The sequence below is a fragment of the Syngnathus acus genome, chromosome 9 (assembly GCF_901709675.1).
Source record: "Syngnathus acus chromosome 9, fSynAcu1.2, whole genome shotgun sequence".
NCBI lineage: Eukaryota > Metazoa > Chordata > Actinopteri > Syngnathiformes > Syngnathidae > Syngnathus > Syngnathus acus.
Window position 1 is genome coordinate 5778873 of NC_051094.1, and position 19393 is coordinate 5798265.

Sequence of the window (19393 nt, forward strand, 5' to 3'; positions counted from 1 at the left end):
ACACAGGGCCCACTCTGCTGTTAAGATTTATTGGGGCAGAATGAAAAGAAATAAGGGGCATGGCCACTGGTAACCATGCATACTAACTAACTAACGCATGGGGTGGTGCACACAAGCAGTCAAATGGGATGATCTTCTCTGCGTCGCTTTTCCGAATACAGTAGTGTGACTTTCGAGGCTTAAAAAGGATGTTTAAAAATGTACATGAAGCTGCTATTTGTCAGTTTAGATTTTCAATTTGAATTAGATTTGCAGCAGAGGAGAGGAATAATGTTTATGTCAGATGATAATATGCAACGTTATCCAATCATTTTGATCACACGGCAGCGGAAGACTAAAAGTCAGAAATGTTATCTTGCTTTGAAATGATTGATGGTATTTAAGCTTTCATCATTGTGTTTGTGAGTTTCTGTCATGTTTCTTGATTTTACTTTACGCTTGACCAAGCTGGTGGTACTCTTAATGCTGGAAGCTCTGTAAGCCTGGAGAGATTTTGGAAGATAAGAGCGAAAGACTCATTATTTTTTTAAAAGGCAGCTCTGCAACGCGTAGCTACCACATTCTAAACTTTGTAATTAATTGAGGACATGTGTTTTATGTTCCTCATTCTGCCATTGACTTTATGCACACCAACTATCTGGCATGCTATCGGGACCTGAAGTCCCCAACTAAATTAGTCGGTTTATTTCTAATGGTATTTTGTATTACAAAAATGTGTCCTTCACCTCAGAGGTTGGATGCATTTGCTGCATCTGTGTTCTCTTGAGCGTGAGCAAACTAGAGTGGGAAAGGGTGTGAATTTTTTCAAACGTGTCATATCCGTTTGTGTTGTGTTGACAGCGTTCCGTTTCGTGACCGTGTTGTCGTGGTAACCGTGGGTGTATGACCTTTACTGTACTTGAGCGCGTGAAGCCAAATGGCAAAAATATGGCAAAATATAGTGTCCAAACACAAACAACACCAGGTTTTTCCACCATAGCTGCTTGAACCTACCTATAGTGTCCGTCACATAGACACTGATAAATGCAGGCAGACAAGGAAGCAGCCAAAGTGTGCATGACATATATCTGGGGGGGAAAAAAGAAAAGCAGAATGTAAGCATTTTTAATCTTATGTTGTTTGCCAAGTTATAAATCATTGTATTAAATTCAACAATGCATCAAGGCAAAAATAAAACTGACCTCATTGTGAACAAAATCTGGATGCGGAGGAGAGTTGAGCGCATTGATGGTCTGGAGGATGTCGTGCGTCAGGTTGGTCAGGTAGACAATAGGATTGGCCACCACGGTCTTCATGTTTGCTGTACAAGCCATCAGGAGCGGGATCGAGGTGTGCTGGCAGCATGCCGCCATAGCTGATGGGCTGCCGTTGTCCTATTCGAACATTACACAGTCTTAATTACTCAAAAAGTATACCGTTATTTTTTTGGTCCAAATATATTTTGACAGAACTGTCAGGAAGGAGCATAAGTCGTAACCACAACCATCAATCAAGATAAGACGAGCCAACAATTTAGAGCAGCAAGTAAAGAAAATGACATGTGTTTTTCCTTCTGTATGCACGAATGGGATTTTGAGGAAAAGAAAAAAATTATCAAAAAACTGTATTCACCAGAAGCTGTTACATGATGCTCTGTGGGAAAGAGTGGCCCAAGTGTATTATGTTCCTACCGCTAGGTGAATGTCAATCATTTGTTAGAGAATTCTTTAAACAAAATTGCCGTGCACACGCACTGCAATCACAAAGCACTGTTGTTTCCTCCACACAAAAGGAGAAAACAACTGCAGGACCACCGCTGGGATAAAATGCCTTTATCGCAAAAAAAAAAAAAAATTCAAGGAGTTGTGTGTTTACTCCAATGTTTTTCCTCCTGAATGACTGGAACAGTCATGGGGTTTCTAAGAAGTAAGTAGGGGTGTGTGTGTGTGTGTGTTGCACCTAAAAGACAACATGTGACAGCAAACGATAGCTGCAGTTTTCAAATGTCCAAGTGGAAAAAGATTTAGAATGAAACGTACAAAATCGAACACCCCAAAAGTCAAGCAATTTAGATTTTGAACCATTGTCAATGCGAGTGTGTTTTGTTTCTAGCTGACTTTTTTCTGATATCACCGCTTAAGTGATGAGAAGTTCAGCTCACCCATGTCCCTGAGAATAATAAGCTGAAGAGAAAAAATACAGAAAGTGCATGGAGGCATATATTATAATGACCTGGTGAGATTCTTGAAGCAGTAAAATGAGCTCCATGCGAACAGAGGCCAATCCTCCACCGTGGGATCCGTACAAGCTGCAGTAGCTCAGGAACATCCTCAGTAAGGGCTGATTGCTCTTCAGCCAGTGTCTCCTGCTCCTCTGACTGTCGCTGCAAGGGCTTGGGGCCTGGGACCATAACACATTTAGTTAACGTTGAAATAGTGCCAACTGTTTCAATAAAAGCAAATACAAATCATGAGCAAAGTGTTTGAAAATCATCTGGAGCGTCAATACTAAAATAACACATTCGATAAAACTGAACGTAAAGCCAAAGCAAACTCATCATCTAGAAATGATGCTGGCGACATGAAATCAATTGAAAATGGCACTTTTCTGATGTTTTGCGGGTGTTTATTTTGTCGAGTATCATCAATGATGCACTCATGTTATCCAGCACCCACCCGTTCATCTTCAACCAAGCCGCCACTTTGTACATCTTCTAGGGTAGACACCTCCGCAAGACATGGCTTGTAACTGCAACAGTGCTGGAGAGTCACCACCTGTAATGGGGAGCAGATTCATGTATACAGCTGCAGGTTTGCCGGAGACCTGGTTCACGGTGAGAGTATACACTTACCTCTCTTTCCAGCCACTGGTAGAGCTGGTAACGTAGTTTTCCTCCGTCCAGTTCGTACCCTGTTGAAAGTGTCCTCAGCTCATTGGTCAAAATCTTCAAGCAGGCGGTAAACTTGAGCTGCGTGGCCAAGACATCATCAGAAGGGTGGATGAAGTCAGCGCCGTCCTCGCTGTCCTCGCTCATCGCCGCTTCCATCGTAGACAACATGCTGTCGTGGAACACATTGCTGTTGTGTACCGTTCTGCTGCTTTTGCCACTTTCACTTTGCTGCTCCTCTTCGTCATCTCTGTCGCTGTCCCACTTCAGCTCCAGCGGCTCATCTGGATGTGTGAGCGATGGCTGGCTCCAGTCAAAACTCAAGACTGAATCCGAGCGGCTGTTTGATAAACTGCCACCGCCGGATTCGTAGCCATTCAGCGCGGGCTCGGACCAGTCCCGCTCAGACGTCGGCCCGCTCTTACTCCCAGCGCTGAGCTCGGGGGACTCCTGGTTGACTTTGGAACTTTTGCAGACTTTGGGCATCTTGGAGAGGACTTCCAGCGCCAGCATCGGGCAGCCCGCTTGCAAATGATCATAAGCGGCAGTAAAAAAGAGTCGTCTCTCGTCCAGACTAATGGAGTCAACCTTGCGACCCTCGGCGGTCAGGGCCACTTTCGCCTTGTTGGAGGAGCCGAAATGGCGACGGAGGAGGAGCGGGTGCGTACAAAGGAAGGTGTAGAAGTTGAAAACCCCGGCGTTACTTGCGGACGTTGAACCTGTCATAGACACAAAACATGAACTTGACTCATCTGTCAGTGATCGGGTGCTACACAGTTCACACTCTTTTTACAAAAGCAGGAAAAAGAAAAAAAAAACACATTATGCTGTAAAACCCACAAGGACATCACGTTATGAATGAAGTCGTCAAGCTTTTGTCACACCACTGATGTTAAAATAGACTTTTGATAACAAATTAAAAAGGGTGTCGCACAGGAATCCCGACCTGGGAGTAAGATAGATCATAACTGTGTCTGGTTCATGTTAAGTTCAAATCATCCATCTTTTAAAGACATCCTTCAATTTCTTTAATATCTCATAGAAACACATTATGCCACCTCTGGGAAGAATTGCAAAGGATTCATCAACTCATCTCAGTTTTTCTTTTTGAAGTAGCAGGTAGCGCGCCTAAATGAGTTCCCATCAATTTAATGCGATTGTTTTCTCACTTGACGATGCCCAAATTAGTCAGTCGGTATGCCATTAGAGCTCTTGAGCAAACGCGCCCTTAAAGCCAATTAGTCGAGGAACACGTAGCCGACATACCGTGATCGCTGGAGCCCGACTTTGTTTTACTGGCAGTCTGCTCCAGCAGAGTGTCCAAAGCTTTGCTGTACTCCTCCAGAACCCAGTGGGCCATGCTCCGCAAGAATGGATCCGGGTGCATCGGTATCTGAAACGTGCAAAAGTGACTTTTTATTCAAGAAGCAAAGATAGCTGCTCTGCATTGCTCTGTATTCATCACCGACACATACTTTTTGTTTCTATCCTCCGCAGTGTACTTGTCAAAAGTGCACTGGAGGATCAAAACAACACCTGGTCGCACTCATCAAATGATTCTTTATCTTGGAGTGAAAAACAAGAGTCCTTGAAGCGTGTGACATTGAGCACCGCACCTGTTTATCATGTCCCAGCACATGTCTCTGGAGGATCTTTTTGTAGGTGGATGCTGTCTCAAACTCTGACTCGTATAATCTGGATATCACAAGAGCGAGCTGAAGGTCCTGCAGTTTCTCTAAACACACCTGAAAGAGGACGTAAAAGCAAAAGCTCACACTGTTGTGACAAAAAAACTGCGGGGGAATGAATATCTGTTGCAAATGCAAAATGAAAAAAAAATGCAATGCTCGCTCAAAGGCTAAGATGAAATGCTGTTTTTCTACTTGTCCTTACTACGGAGGAGTGAGGTGCATTTCAATGAGACTACCTCTCAGCCAAAGAGACTCAACAAAATCAATGATAGCTCTTTGCCTGGGTGAACCTCATTTAAATAAAGTGCTAAGAGAAGTCCTAGTTACTCATGCAGATTAAATGATATGACTCATTGCTTCGGGGGACTGCGTATACACACAAGTACCCTTCATGAATAGAGGTTACGCAAAGAGCCATGTGTCTTACGAGCATTAATATGGGACGCGCAGAAATACTAAGACGCAAAACCACTTTCTTCCAACCATCCTATCATGTCGGTTGAAAAGAATGACAATGACAGCTCAAAATCCTTCGCAGCATTGCGTAAAAAAAGCCGCTGAGACATGCATATAGATATTTTTGCAACGGAGGTTTTAGCTTGTGGCGCTTGAAGTGATATTATTCATAGCGGCACTTCTTTTCAAGTTTATGATCCACTTGCCTCTACTGCATCCTTAAGGGAGCCAGCTAAAAGGAAGAAGGCTGCGGAATGATGAAACCGCTGCTTCCCCAACAGAGAAAAGGCATTTTTCAGAGCTGCTTTCCTCCATCGGTCTTCACTGAAGTTGTTGCGGAAAAATTCAGTCATCTTGGCATTCTTCTGTGACCTACAGACAGGATTCAAAGGATAATGTTAGTTGACTCATTCGGGAAGCGCATGTTTCATAGACAAAAATTCTATCTACCTGTACAGCCCCCAGACCACTGCCTTCTTCTTCATTGCCAGGTAAAATATGGCAACATCCAGAGGATCATTACTTCGCTGAAAAGTGGCCTTAGCAACCTGACAAAGGAGACAAACAACACAAGCTCACATGCTTTTTGCTCTTGACAGTCATATCCACACGAGTTGTAGCCTTGTGTGTTTATTTCATTGTTGGGCATGATGGACGCAGTTGGAGCCACCTCGGTAGACAACCGATCCGAAAACGGACTGCAGCTCCCTTATTACACACGGCTACAAGACTTAAAGCAGAATGCCTATGGCCTCATTTACTAAGATTTCTAAGAGTGAGCTCAAAATTGTGTGGTCACCACTAACAGATTGCGTGTGGAATCTTACAAATATTTACACGGGCAGAAAAGGTAAAGCAGGCCCCATGACTTGAATTGCGTTCCCCGGGTCCAACCCAGCGGCGCCTGGAAAGCGGACTTTAAACCGATGATGATGATGGGTGCCCTTCTCACCTTCTCAATGCATCTCCGAAGCTTGTTGGTGCTCCTAAGCCACCAGCCCACGCCCATTGAGCGCAGCTCGGGCCAGGTGGGCTCACCCTGGTGGAGGGCAGGCAGCATGTGAAGCAGTTCCTCTTCAGCTTCCGAGTGGAAAGCCCAGGCATAGTGACACGTCGACAGGCCTGTACAGCAGGAGAGAAGAACCGTAGCAATCACTGTACTTTTTACGCTACAGCTAGAGAGCCTTGTGTCCTCTTCAAGGGCAGCTTTACTGTGTGATAATTGAAGCGTCTACTCCCCATCGCTCACTGAGAGTTTATATTCAAGGTTGAAAACAAAGCTACAGAAGCTGGATTTTATTTACTTCCATCCCTACACAGTAACTAAAAGAAGAAGGGGGAAAAAAACCCTGCTATGTCCAGTTAGTTAAGAGGTAAATTAGGACAATGGATTGGCTTTGAATCAATTACAAAACGAGTGGGAGGGCAGTTTGTCTCAAGGGGGACGTTATACTTAATTGAAGGCCACTCTGCCGCTTTACCTTGCCGGAGCAGCTGGGCTCGGTGGGCCAGCGGCAGAGAGGTAGAGAGGAAGGTGTGTAGTCTGACAGCGAGCAAAAACTTAAGGCCGCAGTCATCCAGCGTCTCGCCGCCTGCATCGAAAACAATCAATAACACATTTGAAAACATTGCCACAGGATGTTGCGGACTCATCTAAATCGAGACTATCGATCGTCTTGTGCTCTCATTCCACCGCAGTACCTTTGCTCTGGTCCTGGCTGTCTTTCAGATCCGTGCTGGTGGTCGCGATGGTGTCGGCCAGTGCCATGAGAGACATCTGCTCCATTCGAGTTAGGCCCGGTAAACTGGAGTGCAGGAGACTGCTGGACAGAACTTGGGCATGCTCCGGGCCAAAGTAAGTGGGGCTGTACTGGGACAGGTCAATTACCTACAGGCAAGATACAAGGTCAGAGTCAATCAAAATTGAATATTATCATTTTTATGAATGCTTTTTTTTTTTTTTATTAGAAGCGGACCTTGTTCCCAGCTTCTTGCTCATCTTGTTCCAGAGGATCCAAGTCTGCAACGCTGGGTGTGTGAAATAACTCATCGTAAGCGTCTGTGTGACTGGATCCATGCCCGCTATCACCACTCACACTGCCCACTTTTTCTACGGGATAACAAAATGGAAACTCAATTACGCGAGACATTCACCTCTCGCCAAAGTCCCCTACGGCCAAGCTGAGAAAACAGATCAATTGCATCGCAGTATCACCAGCAAAGAAAGTTGAACACAATATATTCTAGGATTACTATAGTGTGGCCCTAAATGACACGAGGGAGGCTAAAAGGACAACAAAATGCTACATTTTCACACAATGCCAAAAGTGACCTTCCTGCATATTTCAAAAATGGATTCATAGTGAAGACTGACCAGGCTTTGAGGGCGTGTCCTCGTCAGATGCAAGAAGGGCATAGAGAGGAAGAGGAGGAATGGAGCTGATCTCTGTATAATCTGGTGTGGAATTCTCATCTTTGCCAAACATCTTCCTTTCCCTGGCGGTGCTCCCTCCTGCACTAATCGTTCGAGAGCGTACGCGTTTCTCCGGGTTGGTGGTGTTGTCCTTAAGAGCCACGACTTCCCCAGCGATGCATTTGACCAGGTGGGAGAGGATGGCTTTGGCACGGTGAACCTTAGGTGACACACAAAAAGCATCAGAATTTGAATAAACAACCTGTGTATCCATTATTATTTCAATATATTGACATTTGAATGGGAAAGCGCCAAAACAAAGTGCTGCCGTGACGCAATACACTCACTTTTCCCAGATCCATGAGCTCCAGTAATTGTACCGGGTGGTACTGGGGCAGTGTGGGAAAGAGCTGGTGAGCTGCTTCAAACAGTCCGGAATCTTCCATCTCCAAGGGAAGGTCGTAGGCTGTTCGCTTCCCGCTGAGTTTCTGAGCCAGGCTCATCATTGACCTGGTCAGGGCTTTTTTAGGAGGGGCCAGTAAGGACGTGGGAGGCCCAAGACTGAGCCCATCCTCTTGGCTTTGTCTCACGGCTGAGACGATGGAGGACACACTGCTGCAGATGTCCGTGTCCTGGCCAATTGCGGCATTGGGTTTGGGCGGTGCTGGGGGCTGCCACTGGGAGTAGACGTGCATCTCACAGTCCATACCTACGACCAAGATGCCATCGCGTACCCACGAGAGGGAGACCGGGATGGGCGGTGAGCCTTCAACAGAGGAGACCAGGTCGACAGATCGAAGCAGAACCAGGCGCGACGCGCTTTGGTCTCGGCTGCCGTCAGATGTCAGGCAAAGCTCGGGAGGCTTTCCAGACAGACGTCCAAACATATATATCTTTGTCCCGATGCCAACAGTCAGAACATGTGACCCATCTTCTTGGGAGACCCAGTCTAAGTGAACTAAACTCTTATGAGTAGAACCGAGGCAGTGCTCGTTAGGCAAAGATAAATCCGGAGACGAGGCGTTGCTAACATCAGTTTTATCCAAGACAATCGTCTGCTCTTGAATCCACTGTGAACCACCTGTGGATTCGCACTGGAAGATGGCGATGTAGACCAGCTGTTCTCTGGCGCTTGCTAAGGAAAGGCCCGGAGAGGCATTTGGGCTTTGCTGCACAGTCACGCTTGGAGTGATGTTGTCGTGGTACAAATAAGGTGAGGAAGCCAGGGCAGGAGGGAAAGTCAGAAGCGTGTGAGAGTTTAGCTGAGGTGTCAAGTTCAGAGGTGTGTCCGGCGTGGTGTGCCTGTAGGCGACTGCCATTCGTCCCGTGTGACAGCAGCTGACCTGAACGGGACGACCTGGCACGCTCACGGCACTGCAATTAGGAAGCCTCTCTTCCACCAGTAGAGGCCACTCCTCCCACTGATACACCAGCTTGTCATTGCCGCAAGTCTCGGATCCCGTGACGCTGCACCTCCAGAAGCGCACCTTTCCGTCAGAACAGGAAGTCGCGAGGAGGTATGGCACACGGCCAGCTGGCAGAGAACACGATGCACTGAGGTGACCTAATAATGGGAGAGTCGAGAGAACAAGTTCAAATCATCGGGACCGAGCGCTGTTGCGAAAAGCAACAAAATAACCTGGATTTTTTTTGAACAGCTCACCTGCTGAGGGCGTGACGCTGATGGCCTCCACCCCGACTGGCAAAGGCAATTCTTGGCTGTAGAGTCTCTGGGTGGTGAGGCCGAGGCGACATGCGCTCTGCAGATTGGACGTGCAGGGTTTACTCTTCTGAATTATCGGCGAGCTGAAGGTATCAAAGTTAAACTGAGAGCGGCTGGTTGAAGCAGCTGTGGGGGCGTCTCGCGGGGAGAAAGTCTCGTCTGCGAAAACAGCAAAAGTCAAACTAACTTTTTGATCAAATCTTTCTCAGACATACAGCAGACTTGCTTTGATCTATTAAAGGATGTTTGTTGAAATACGCAGTTTGACCAAAAATGTGATGATATTTGAGTTATGAATGTTATGAATTTTTACGATCATACATACATTAATTCCGAGAAATGTATTCCATATATTTATTTTTCCAATATTGTCATTTCTCCAGACAGAAATATTTTTGATCACAAAAGGATTCAATCATAAACTCAATGTCTTGAAATGGATACAGTATTTACCTGGTACATTTGACTAGATATGGAAGAGTCGAGATAAACGTAAACAGTACACACCCATGGTGACGGGTTTAGCCGCGAGATGAAGATGCCACATCTGTAGGAGGGACTGGCCACTTGGGGTTAACTCAACAACCACGAGAAAAAAACTTGCAGCAAAAGTGGGCTTGTTATGACCTGCGGGAAGCACAGAGAATATGAATACACTGCATCCAGAGAGAAAGACCTACTATTAAAAAAACAACCCCATAATATATTAGATGTTGTCTATACCGGAACGAGATGAATCCGTCATTTCCTGCCAGTTGCCCGGTCTCTCGTTGCCGAGTATTAGATCCTCCTCAAATACATGCAAGAGCTGGGTCTCCTTTCCCTGCTGTAGAGGACAAAAGCAGCCATTAAAATACAGACGCTTGATGACAGGCTTCATCCGCTGTGCAGCAGATCTACGTTGACACACAACGTGTTCACGTTACAGACACAAACAGGAAAACAAAAATGCCTCAGGGGACTGAAGACATTTGTTGTTTTTCTTCATGGTTGACCTTTCACAGAGGATCAAAGTTTACCACTGACTGTTTCATGCCACAAAAACGGACCGGCGACTCAAAACGTCTGTGTTTGCACAGACATATTAAATATCTGTCAACTTAATGTGCTTCTTTTCTTTCCCCATTTTCCATGTGGAAAACTTGTTTCGGACCTTATAGAGTATAAATAATACTGCCCCTCAGCATGCAACAATGTTTACTTACAAAGTCGGTAACGGCATCCAGCTCAATGATACACCCCGGTTTGGCTGTCGACTGCTGACTGACGATGTTGAACACCTCGCCGACATATTTCTAAAGTGAAATGGACACAAATGAAGCCGCAAGCATTCCCAACAGCAACAGTAACGTATCTCAATGCTTCTGTGGTGAGGTCCGACGGGAGACATAGATCAGATTTGTGTACACCCTATGGAGTATGAGGTGGGCTGGTGCAAACTTACTGATATCTCAGGATTGGAGAGCTCGCTGAGGAGTTTCTTGGCTTCAATAACGGCCTGATAAAGCCTGAGTGAGTGGCCGTCACTTGCGACAAAGCAGGCGCTGGGAGAGTTACAATAAGCACCTGAAAGCGGAGCGAGGATTACATGTCTTTCTTTCAAATGCCATCTTTCACAGCTGCCATTTATACTTTCAAATGAAATTTTCAAATCAATGCTAGAGAGTGTATCGTTCAAATCCCCTGAAGGTCAGGGGAAGGCCAAAAGTAAGTTGATGGATCTCTTTTTCTGTATATCTGATGATATTACAACTATGGCTGGGGGGGGAAATGTCTGCCTCTTAAATCCTACTACAGAAATAATTTCTGAGGATAGATTTATTTGAATATACATTGTTTGCTGAATTATCGCCTGTCAACATGCTGTACGCATAAATGCCGTGAGGGCATATCTGATGTATTTGCAAAATCAATGCTTAAAAGCTCAGTTTCATTTATTACGAATTAAAAGCCACTAACATGAGAAAATGGCATCGATTGGGCGGAATGGCTCAAGCGTCAACGGCAAGTAAAGCCATTTAGGTACCAGGCAGTGGAAATGGTGTCGTAAAAGTAATGAAGCTAATCCTGAGCAAATTCCGGTGATAAAATAAAATGTCCATACCTAAACAACTGCTGGGGATGAGTGTGGGCAGCCAGGCGACGTTAGCAAACGCTGAGGCATGAAGAGAATTGATCCGGGCCAACTCAGACACTCCCCCGGACAGGGATAGCGGCCCCACGGGGTCAACCCTCCACAAAATCAGCTCGCTGTAGATTGCGTTTGGATCCTGCGAAACGCTACCAAGGGACAACCGGCTGGACCGTGAGCCGCGGGAACCGGAGGAGACCTCTGGCGGGGCGAGGATGCTGTCCACCTCAGGGGATCGCAAGGCGTTGTGGTGTGAGGTGGTGAGAAGTAGCGGCAGTACAGAGTGACACGCCAGGTCGTTTAGGTGGAAGCGGTGGCCGCAGTACCTGGACTTGTGAGACACACTGAGCACCGTGGAGAAAGCGGAGTCTTCCGCAAAACTCACCCCCCACTGGTTGAGGGAGCCGTCATCATGCTTGGATATCATCAACACGTTGGGAGTGAAAATGCTCAACCTAAGACTGCTGCACGGTGCCACTTTCACTTGACGGCCATAACTGATGAGCACCGATTTATTTTGGGGCAACGTGTTCCCGGGTGGTCGTTGTCTGCCGTGTTGGATGGCCAAATCCACGTTCTTGTTGCAAGCGTACATGACCACACTGTGACTGAGGGAGATGGCGTCCCCTGCGGGAAAGGCCACGGGGATACGGGACACAAAGGACACCTGGGAGAGAGACCAGGACAAAATATGATCAAATAAAACTTGTGACTCAGCATTAAGAGGAGACAGTAAATGTGACAAAGCTGACTGAAAGTCCTACTAACATTAGTTCTGATTTCTTGAATGACAAAAAAAAGAATCAAGAGAAGAAATGTTACCAAGACATTTAAAAATAACATTTTGTATGCACAGAAATAATATTCAAGAATAAAAGCTGACATTCCGAGTGGCATATTTTGTGACTGACGGCTATAAACTCTATATATTCACATTTCACATCGAATCCAAATGCATCAAGGGGCCCGATTTCGATGTGTCGCGTATAATTAGGAATGCGATCATCTGACTGTGTGGATTAAAAGAAGAGCTGTCTTAGATGTCAGCTGGTTTAACTTCTTGATTGCAATTTTCTTTTCGCAAGGCAAGTTACCTGAGCTTGTCTAAACATTCCGGGATGATATTCATCTAGCCAGTCCACATTCCAGACCAACAGAGAGCCGTCCATGGGATGGATGCTGAACAACATGTCTGCCCCTTTGTTCCACTCGTCCAAAAGCACGTCCACGTGGTGCTCCGCTGCTGCAAAGTGGGGCTCCATGACATCGGGCCCTTGAGGGTCACTTGGCTTGCTCGTCACTTCATCGTCATAATTGTCTTCATTGCTGAGCTCTGGAAGATGAATGAAGACCACATGCAAGACAAAAGCGAAAAAAGCAAATGAAGAACGAGAAAGCACGTTTTCAAACACATGCTCCTTTAAATGGATGTTAACTCTCTACCTTGCTGAGAGCAATCGTTCTGTTGCTCCAGGCTGCCGCGAAACTGTTGCAGGAACACTTCCATAGCTAAGGTGAAGTGAAGCTCTTTGTTGTTGAGCCAGTGGACAATGAAAAGGCCTCCTGGCTCCTCATCCTCCCCGGCACTCAGGGACGATATGGAGGGAAGCAGTGGAATGTCTGCATTTGATGGGGAAATGTTAATGCAATATATACAGAAAAAATAAAGATGTCAGATGACTTTTAAATCATAACACAACTTCCATGTTAAGTTACAGGGAGGCAAATTCGGAGAGATTCAGCTTGTGACATGGATGGGATGAGTCCAACCTGTGGCAGGGTTGATGCTGGCCGCTATGTGAAAGTGACATAGCGCATTGGCGTGGGGAAGGTTATCGCCGCTCTTCTTGTGGCTGGAGTGTCGGTTTTGGTTGTAGGACAGGCAGCCGGAGAGCGAGGGCTGTGGCGCATCCCGGAAAAAAGCAGGCTGAAAAAGAATCTCAAATTAGAGTGAGCCCTTATATTTAGAAAGCAGTAAAAAGCTTTACGTTGTGAAGAAGTCATTAATGACGGGCGCAGTGCAACTTGGGCGCATCACGCTTCTGTCAAGACTAAAACATTCTTTGGCGATAAGGTCATGTAAATAATGAACTACTTTCAAAATCAACAAGGCTCGTAGAGTATTTTGACTGAATTTGGGGGTAGACGTTCAAAACAGCATTGAAAAAAGAGGAAATATTTTCTCAAAAAAAATATTGGGGAAGGGGCATTCCCCCGCCCCGCCCCGCCTCTTTTTTTTTTTCTTTTCATATTGAGTGTTTATCAGCGTGGGTTTAGATGATAAATGGATTTCAATAGATGTCACTTGTAAGTGTAAAGTTGCCCACTTCCTGTGCTGTCCCTGCTTGCGTTCTCCCATTGCAGATCCTGCTGGAAGAGCTGGCACATCTTTGAGCATCGCCGTGCTGGTTACCATGGTGACCCGCGAGGAGGCTGTCCGCCGGCAACAGTGTCTCGGCCCAGAGCCGACACACACTGTCCTTACAGCTGGTGAGCAGGACATTACACACTGAACCCCTGTAAGGAAAGAGGAAAGGTCAAGCCATTAAAGAAGGTCAGTAGGGTAAAGGTCAAGTGCTTCTCACAGGAAGACACAATACAACCACACAGTTTTGGAGTTCAGTAAACATCATTACATTTTCAATAATGCTTGTCCTCATTATATTTCCTCCCAAGGGCAATTAAGAGTCTTCAATAAACCTACCATGCATGCTATTTTTACTGGGATGAGCTGAGTATGATGACGAGCTTCGTAATTAAAGTTTTATAAGATATTCCTTTCCTTTGTGAGGAATACTTCCAACAAAGTATAAGAAACATCTTTTGAATGATCATATTTTCCTTTCAGGGGAATAATAATGACATCAATGATAAAAGTATATTATCTGTATTATTTCAATTGCTCATCCAATGAGAATCTGTAAGATAGATGAGGAATGGCATTGTCAAGCAGTATTGGTAATAGAATTGGAATTGCTAAATTCGTATCAATCAAATACGAAAAATTAAAAAGTACACAGACAGAATGTTTAACACACAAGCGCTGAAGGCCACAGTAGAAATGTGGGTGGGGCGAACAGAAACTCCTTCCCCCCTCCCTTTTGTAGGTTGACCTTAAAAACCCTCAAAGCCCTCTCAAACCAAGCAAATCTAATATCCTGATAATAATCTAATCTTGCTAATATTTTGTACTAGAGAAGCAATATTCCCGAAACGCTCAGGGCTGAACATAATCGAGCCTAACCCTCCACCGTGTGCTTGTTATGTTGGTTTTGTTCCCGCTCCATCTGAATCTCTAAACAGCTTAGCGAGCCCCAGGTTACTGTTGTCAAGGCTAACTGGCTGTTTGGCTCTTGGCCCGACATAGCTGGCAAAGAGGCCGATGTAAATCCACGTTTTTGGCCAAAGTTTCAACAGAAGGAGAAGTGAGTCAATTCAAGTGTTGGGTTTGTTCAGTGGCACTCTCCGTTGTCTCGTGCAAATTATGTAGAATGAATTAATTGTTCACTGCCACGTCCAGGAATGCTGCCCTGGGCAGAGTGCTTGGGCTCTCAAAAGAAGAAATAACAAACACGCCAATTATTCTGCTAGTGGGATGTGCTGTACTCTTCTGGGGGTCAAAGTGCTGCTCAACGTACCGAGGACTTGGGAAAACAAGTTCCTTTGGCATAAGTAAATACAAATATAAGATAAAATAGCATGAAATACATGTGTTGAATTGTGAAGTTTTCCAACATCAGTACAAAAAAAACAAAATTGTCAAAATGCTATCTCTGTATTTTGCATACCGTGGCATGTACTTGCTGGTCTTCCTCCAGGAAAAGCCAATCACAGAACGTGGATGGGCCAGGTACACAAAGGAAAAGCTTATCTCTCCCTGGGAGTCCACACCAGATTCTGGAGGCATGAGAAGTCTGAAACTTCCAGACTTCCACTTACTCGTACTGTACCACACCTTCACTAGACAGTCATCCTGGGGGAAAAAAATAACCAAGACAATTATGACCTATATTGGCTCATCATAATCAAATCAGGTCACTTACCTGCCCTGCAGTCGCAAAGAATTCTCCATCAGGAGAAAACTTCATTAGACTGACTGGAGAGGCTGTCCTGTAGACACATAAAAGTTATCATTTTAACCTCCATTACTTTGCAATGTCTAAAAATAAAGCTAAATATGAATTTAACACAATATACTTCCATGTAAGACCTTGGGCGGAACATATATGATTTGTACATTTATACCAAGGAAATAAATAATGAAGCAGCATCAGGACTTACTTGCTTTGCCAGATACACCTCCAAGCACAATGATTGTCATTTATTTGTGCCTGCTTTCCTCCTTCAGCGTCAAAATGAGACCATAACTGCAGGGAACTGGAGCCCGTTAAAAGCATGCTCCCTGCACAGATAAAAACACAGGCGCACGCTGGGACTCAAAAAGAAAAGGTTTTTAAACGTAGAGCGGGGCTATGTGGTGTACCTTTGGGGTGCCACGCCAGGTTATGCACCATGGACTGCAAAACAAACTGGCCAGTCTTCTGCCATTGGCAGTTCAACGTCTGTGCACAAACAGAGGCTAATATTAGCAATGTGACGCGCACGTGATCAGAGCACTTCCCTGGTGTTTAACAACACTTATGCGTCACAACAGGAACGGTGGATAAAAGAATGCTATTGCGCCATGTTCCATTGCTTATTTCAGTGAGAAATAACAGTATGCCTTCTGAATTGAAGACTTGCTGGTGCTTTGTCACAGCATTTCTATGACCTGAGGCTGAAGAGAGCTTTGATAGAAATTTCACAATACAATGAAATGGTGGCTACTTACAGTCAGTGACGTGTCTTTTTGATCGGGATACTGAACTGGCTCAAAAATGCATACGATGCTTCCATAGGAAGCTGCAATCTGCCGGCAGACAAAAATGACACACGTGTGATTTATCACAACAGGAAACAAACCGGAAGAAAACTGTGACGCGTACAAAGTTGATTTTGTCAGTGCTGGAGGACGTCGCGGACAGATTCGTGTATGACGAATCCTCAATATACACAGCAAGTTAAAAATGCCTCAAGCCTATATTAAGAAAATATTGAGTCAGCCGTGCAATGTCTATCATGCAAACTTCCCTATGAATGATTCATTCGGGACTACATGTGCTTTCCACAGTTTACAATGGTCACCAGACCTAATGGGTGGCATTTTCTATATAGTAATGAACACAAAGAACAAGACTCTTTCGAAAGCACAGGGCTCATGAAGGCATAACAATAATGTGAAGTGCATCATAAAGTGCTGTGCATGATGGGACACAAGAACATTTGCATCTTTTATTCTGGTTTTAATCTATGTTTAACCCACAGTGAAATCACTTTACTCGCAATTATTATTCACTAAAGCATTCTACTTAAAATTGGTTGAGAGGTGTACAGAAGATACAGAGAAAATCAGAATGTATTGACAATAAGGTCAGAAAAGCCTCGATCTTGTGAGACTATAGATAAAAAAAACATATCTCTACAAGATCAGAGCTCTAATGCTACAGTAGTTATTTTGTACGTTTTGAGAAAAAATATCTAATGGGATGTGAAACAGTCCTGATCTTAAAGGTCAATATTGGCTTCTTATATTAATAATTTTATAATTAATTTTATATTTAATACTTTTGTGGCAGTAGAGTCACTGGAAATCTGTTAAGATGTGGTGGGAATCGGGATACACAGCTCCTCTTCTTTTGGCCTTTTTTTTTTTTCTTTCAAAATAACTCCGGGCATATGACAAACAATGTGAAACTCGTGAGCATATTGATGTGGTGGAACGAATGCCATTTTTATGAAAATGTCTAATAAAATGTCAGTATGGCTCCGTTGTTACATGTTATTTCCAGATGTGTCTCTTAAATATGTAAGGGCGAAATAATCCATCATTGAAAGTAATCAAAAAGTTGCCCCTACCTGTCCTCCCTGCAGCGAGCAGTCGACACATCCCACCTGGATATTTCCATGTTTGGCCCCTGGAATGATCTGCACTCGTTCAAAGTCACTGCCCAAAATGACCACGTCACAACCAGAAGCATAGGCCTATGGAGACAGACGAGAGGAAGCGGGGAGGACGAGGTCAAACGGATCGCTTGACATTCACTTTGAGGTGACACTTTTTGATTAGCCAAGCTGCTGTACCTTTACATAAGAATTATACTGAACTCAAATACCACTGTAATGATTGAAACAGACCAGACTGGCTTGGGAAGAAATATGTAGGAATTACTGCAACCTACCGTGAATGGCACATTGTTGACACTCCCGACAGAGAAACAATTGTCCCCAGGGTTAACGGCCCCTGTGAGGACCTGATGAAGATTCATGGCCCCGGTGAATGCTCCTTCCTTCCTACTTTTTGCCAACAGTCTTCATCTTCATCCGTGGCCTGAAATGGGATGTGGCCAGGCCCTAAGGGAGAGAGGAAAGGAGGCACCGATGAAGCCTGATGACATCGACAGAATGTTTTGGTAACTGTCAAGCTGAGAGCATATCACCAACGGGAGCGTAGAACAAAAAGTACGAATAACGGTTTCATGGTTCTTATCATCAAAAACACACCTGGGGAAGTAAGACTACATCGCACATGGGGCTAAATATGATAATGGTGGTTTTGTTTTGTTTCAGAAATACTTTCTACCTGAGTCCAAAGTCCAAACTAGGGCACAATTACTGCTTTGTACAATAATGCCGTGAAAACAGGAAATAAGCACAAGCAGCGTTTTGATGCGGTTAGCATCATTTATAAAAAAGCTTACCAAGTTCTTTTTTTGTTTTTCTCAAGCAACAGAAGTCATCCTAGGTTACTAAGACTGCTACTGTATTAAAAGAAAGTACACGTAAATGTCAAGAAGCAACGTAGACTGTTTTAAATGACTTAGTTTATAAATGTTGACTTTCGACTGACTTTGTTCAATATATATTACTGTATATTGTGTTTTAATTGACTGTTTTGACTGTCTTTGTGGTTGTATGTTAAATGTAAAGCGCTTGTAACAGGTGCAGCTGTTGTGAAATGGGCTATATAAATAAAGTTGTACAGTATTGTATAATGACAAATAACAACCCAGGCTCAATAAAGGATGGAGAAATGGGGTAGGTGTACCTAATGGAGTGTCCACTAATAAACTGGTTTCTCAGTTTACATTGAAACACGGCTTAATGAGAGAGTTGCGCTTAACTGAACGAGAAAGTGGCCAATTCCATGTCCTGCTTCCTATGCAGTGGCCACTCACGTGATGCGTCGGCAGCGCTACAACGCGGCACAAGAGAAGACATTTAACGCTGGCTTCACTCTTCACAACCGTTTAGTCTTTTTACAACGAGGCTTCAGTACCCGTTTTCAAACTTGAACCAAATTGTGTCAACTCAACTGTCAAGTTTAACTAGCACCCGTCATTGATAATCATCTCAACTAAATGTGCAACTCGTACTCACCTTATGTTGCACTTTCCGACAATGCCCCGCCGATTTTATATCCACTGTCAGTGCCTCCTCACCAGAGCAGGTTTGTATTCAGAGTTAACTATAGCTGTCCAAGCAAGAGGTTCGAACTAGTACCGATTTGGTCCACTCACTTAGCTAGCGTTAGCATGCTAGCCCTTGGAAGCTCTCTTTTCAAGCTATCCGTAACACGGGCAGCTTTAGAGCAAGACTGACACATATTTAGCTCTCGAAAAGCCCCGGTTGCTTAAATTGTTGCTCCTTCCCCAACGCTAAACCACAAGGAAGGAGCCAACCTCTCCTCAAGGTTAGCAAATAGAAAGCTTCACCAGAGGAGGCTATGTTGGCGATGCGTCATGATTGTGACCGTGGCGCCGCGGTGCATTGTGGGACTTGTAGTATTCGCAGAGGCGCTTGGACTGGTGTCACGTGACCTGTCACCCCAAACAAGCCCGCGAAACAAGCAAAAATGAACAGGTTTGGAAAGTTTCTTCGGAACAGGACAAAAAGCCCAATGAGGAGACGGAAGAAGAAGAGGCTACGACGTCTAAGAAAAGGAAAGCTGTATTTAAAAGAAAATTTCTATAGTCCTACTTAAAATATGGATTTATCGCTACAGGTGACTCTGACG

General features: G+C 44.7%; 1 protein-coding gene across 2 annotated transcripts in view; it reads right to left on the reverse strand.

The window, feature by feature from the left end:
* The window catches only part of LOC119127701 (dmX-like protein 1), a 30610-nt gene extending 11452 nt beyond the window's left edge, over window positions 1-19158 (reverse strand). For both annotated transcript variants that reach the window (XM_037259746.1, XM_037259745.1), the window contains exons 1-33: window positions 18757-19158; window positions 17559-17730; window positions 17236-17361; window positions 16112-16189; window positions 15764-15842; window positions 15562-15682; window positions 15324-15390; window positions 15069-15253; window positions 13608-13797; window positions 13051-13207; window positions 12724-12900; window positions 12375-12613; window positions 11254-11947; window positions 10594-10715; window positions 10355-10444; window positions 9873-9975; window positions 9657-9776; window positions 9090-9308; window positions 7774-8990; window positions 7388-7646; window positions 6990-7123; window positions 6715-6901; window positions 6495-6605; window positions 5966-6135; window positions 5464-5561; window positions 5220-5385; window positions 4483-4611; window positions 4133-4259; window positions 2831-3585; window positions 2655-2753; window positions 2212-2379; window positions 1182-1373; window positions 994-1067 (exon numbers count right to left, since the gene is read on the reverse strand). In XM_037259746.1, coding sequence (XP_037115641.1) covers window positions 994-1067; window positions 1182-1373; window positions 2212-2379; window positions 2655-2753; window positions 2831-3585; window positions 4133-4259; window positions 4483-4611; window positions 5220-5385; window positions 5464-5561; window positions 5966-6135; window positions 6495-6605; window positions 6715-6901; window positions 6990-7123; window positions 7388-7646; window positions 7774-8990; window positions 9090-9308; window positions 9657-9776; window positions 9873-9975; window positions 10355-10444; window positions 10594-10715; window positions 11254-11947; window positions 12375-12613; window positions 12724-12900; window positions 13051-13207; window positions 13608-13797; window positions 15069-15253; window positions 15324-15390; window positions 15562-15682; window positions 15764-15842; window positions 16112-16189; window positions 17236-17361; window positions 17559-17645 — 6740 coding nt within the window. In that variant the 5' untranslated portion in view covers window positions 17646-17730; window positions 18757-19158. The remainder of the gene's footprint in view (window positions 1-993; window positions 1068-1181; window positions 1374-2211; window positions 2380-2654; window positions 2754-2830; window positions 3586-4132; window positions 4260-4482; window positions 4612-5219; window positions 5386-5463; window positions 5562-5965; window positions 6136-6494; window positions 6606-6714; window positions 6902-6989; window positions 7124-7387; window positions 7647-7773; window positions 8991-9089; window positions 9309-9656; window positions 9777-9872; window positions 9976-10354; window positions 10445-10593; window positions 10716-11253; window positions 11948-12374; window positions 12614-12723; window positions 12901-13050; window positions 13208-13607; window positions 13798-15068; window positions 15254-15323; window positions 15391-15561; window positions 15683-15763; window positions 15843-16111; window positions 16190-17235; window positions 17362-17558; window positions 17731-18756) is intronic.
* Between the last annotated feature and the right edge of the window lie 235 nt (window positions 19159-19393).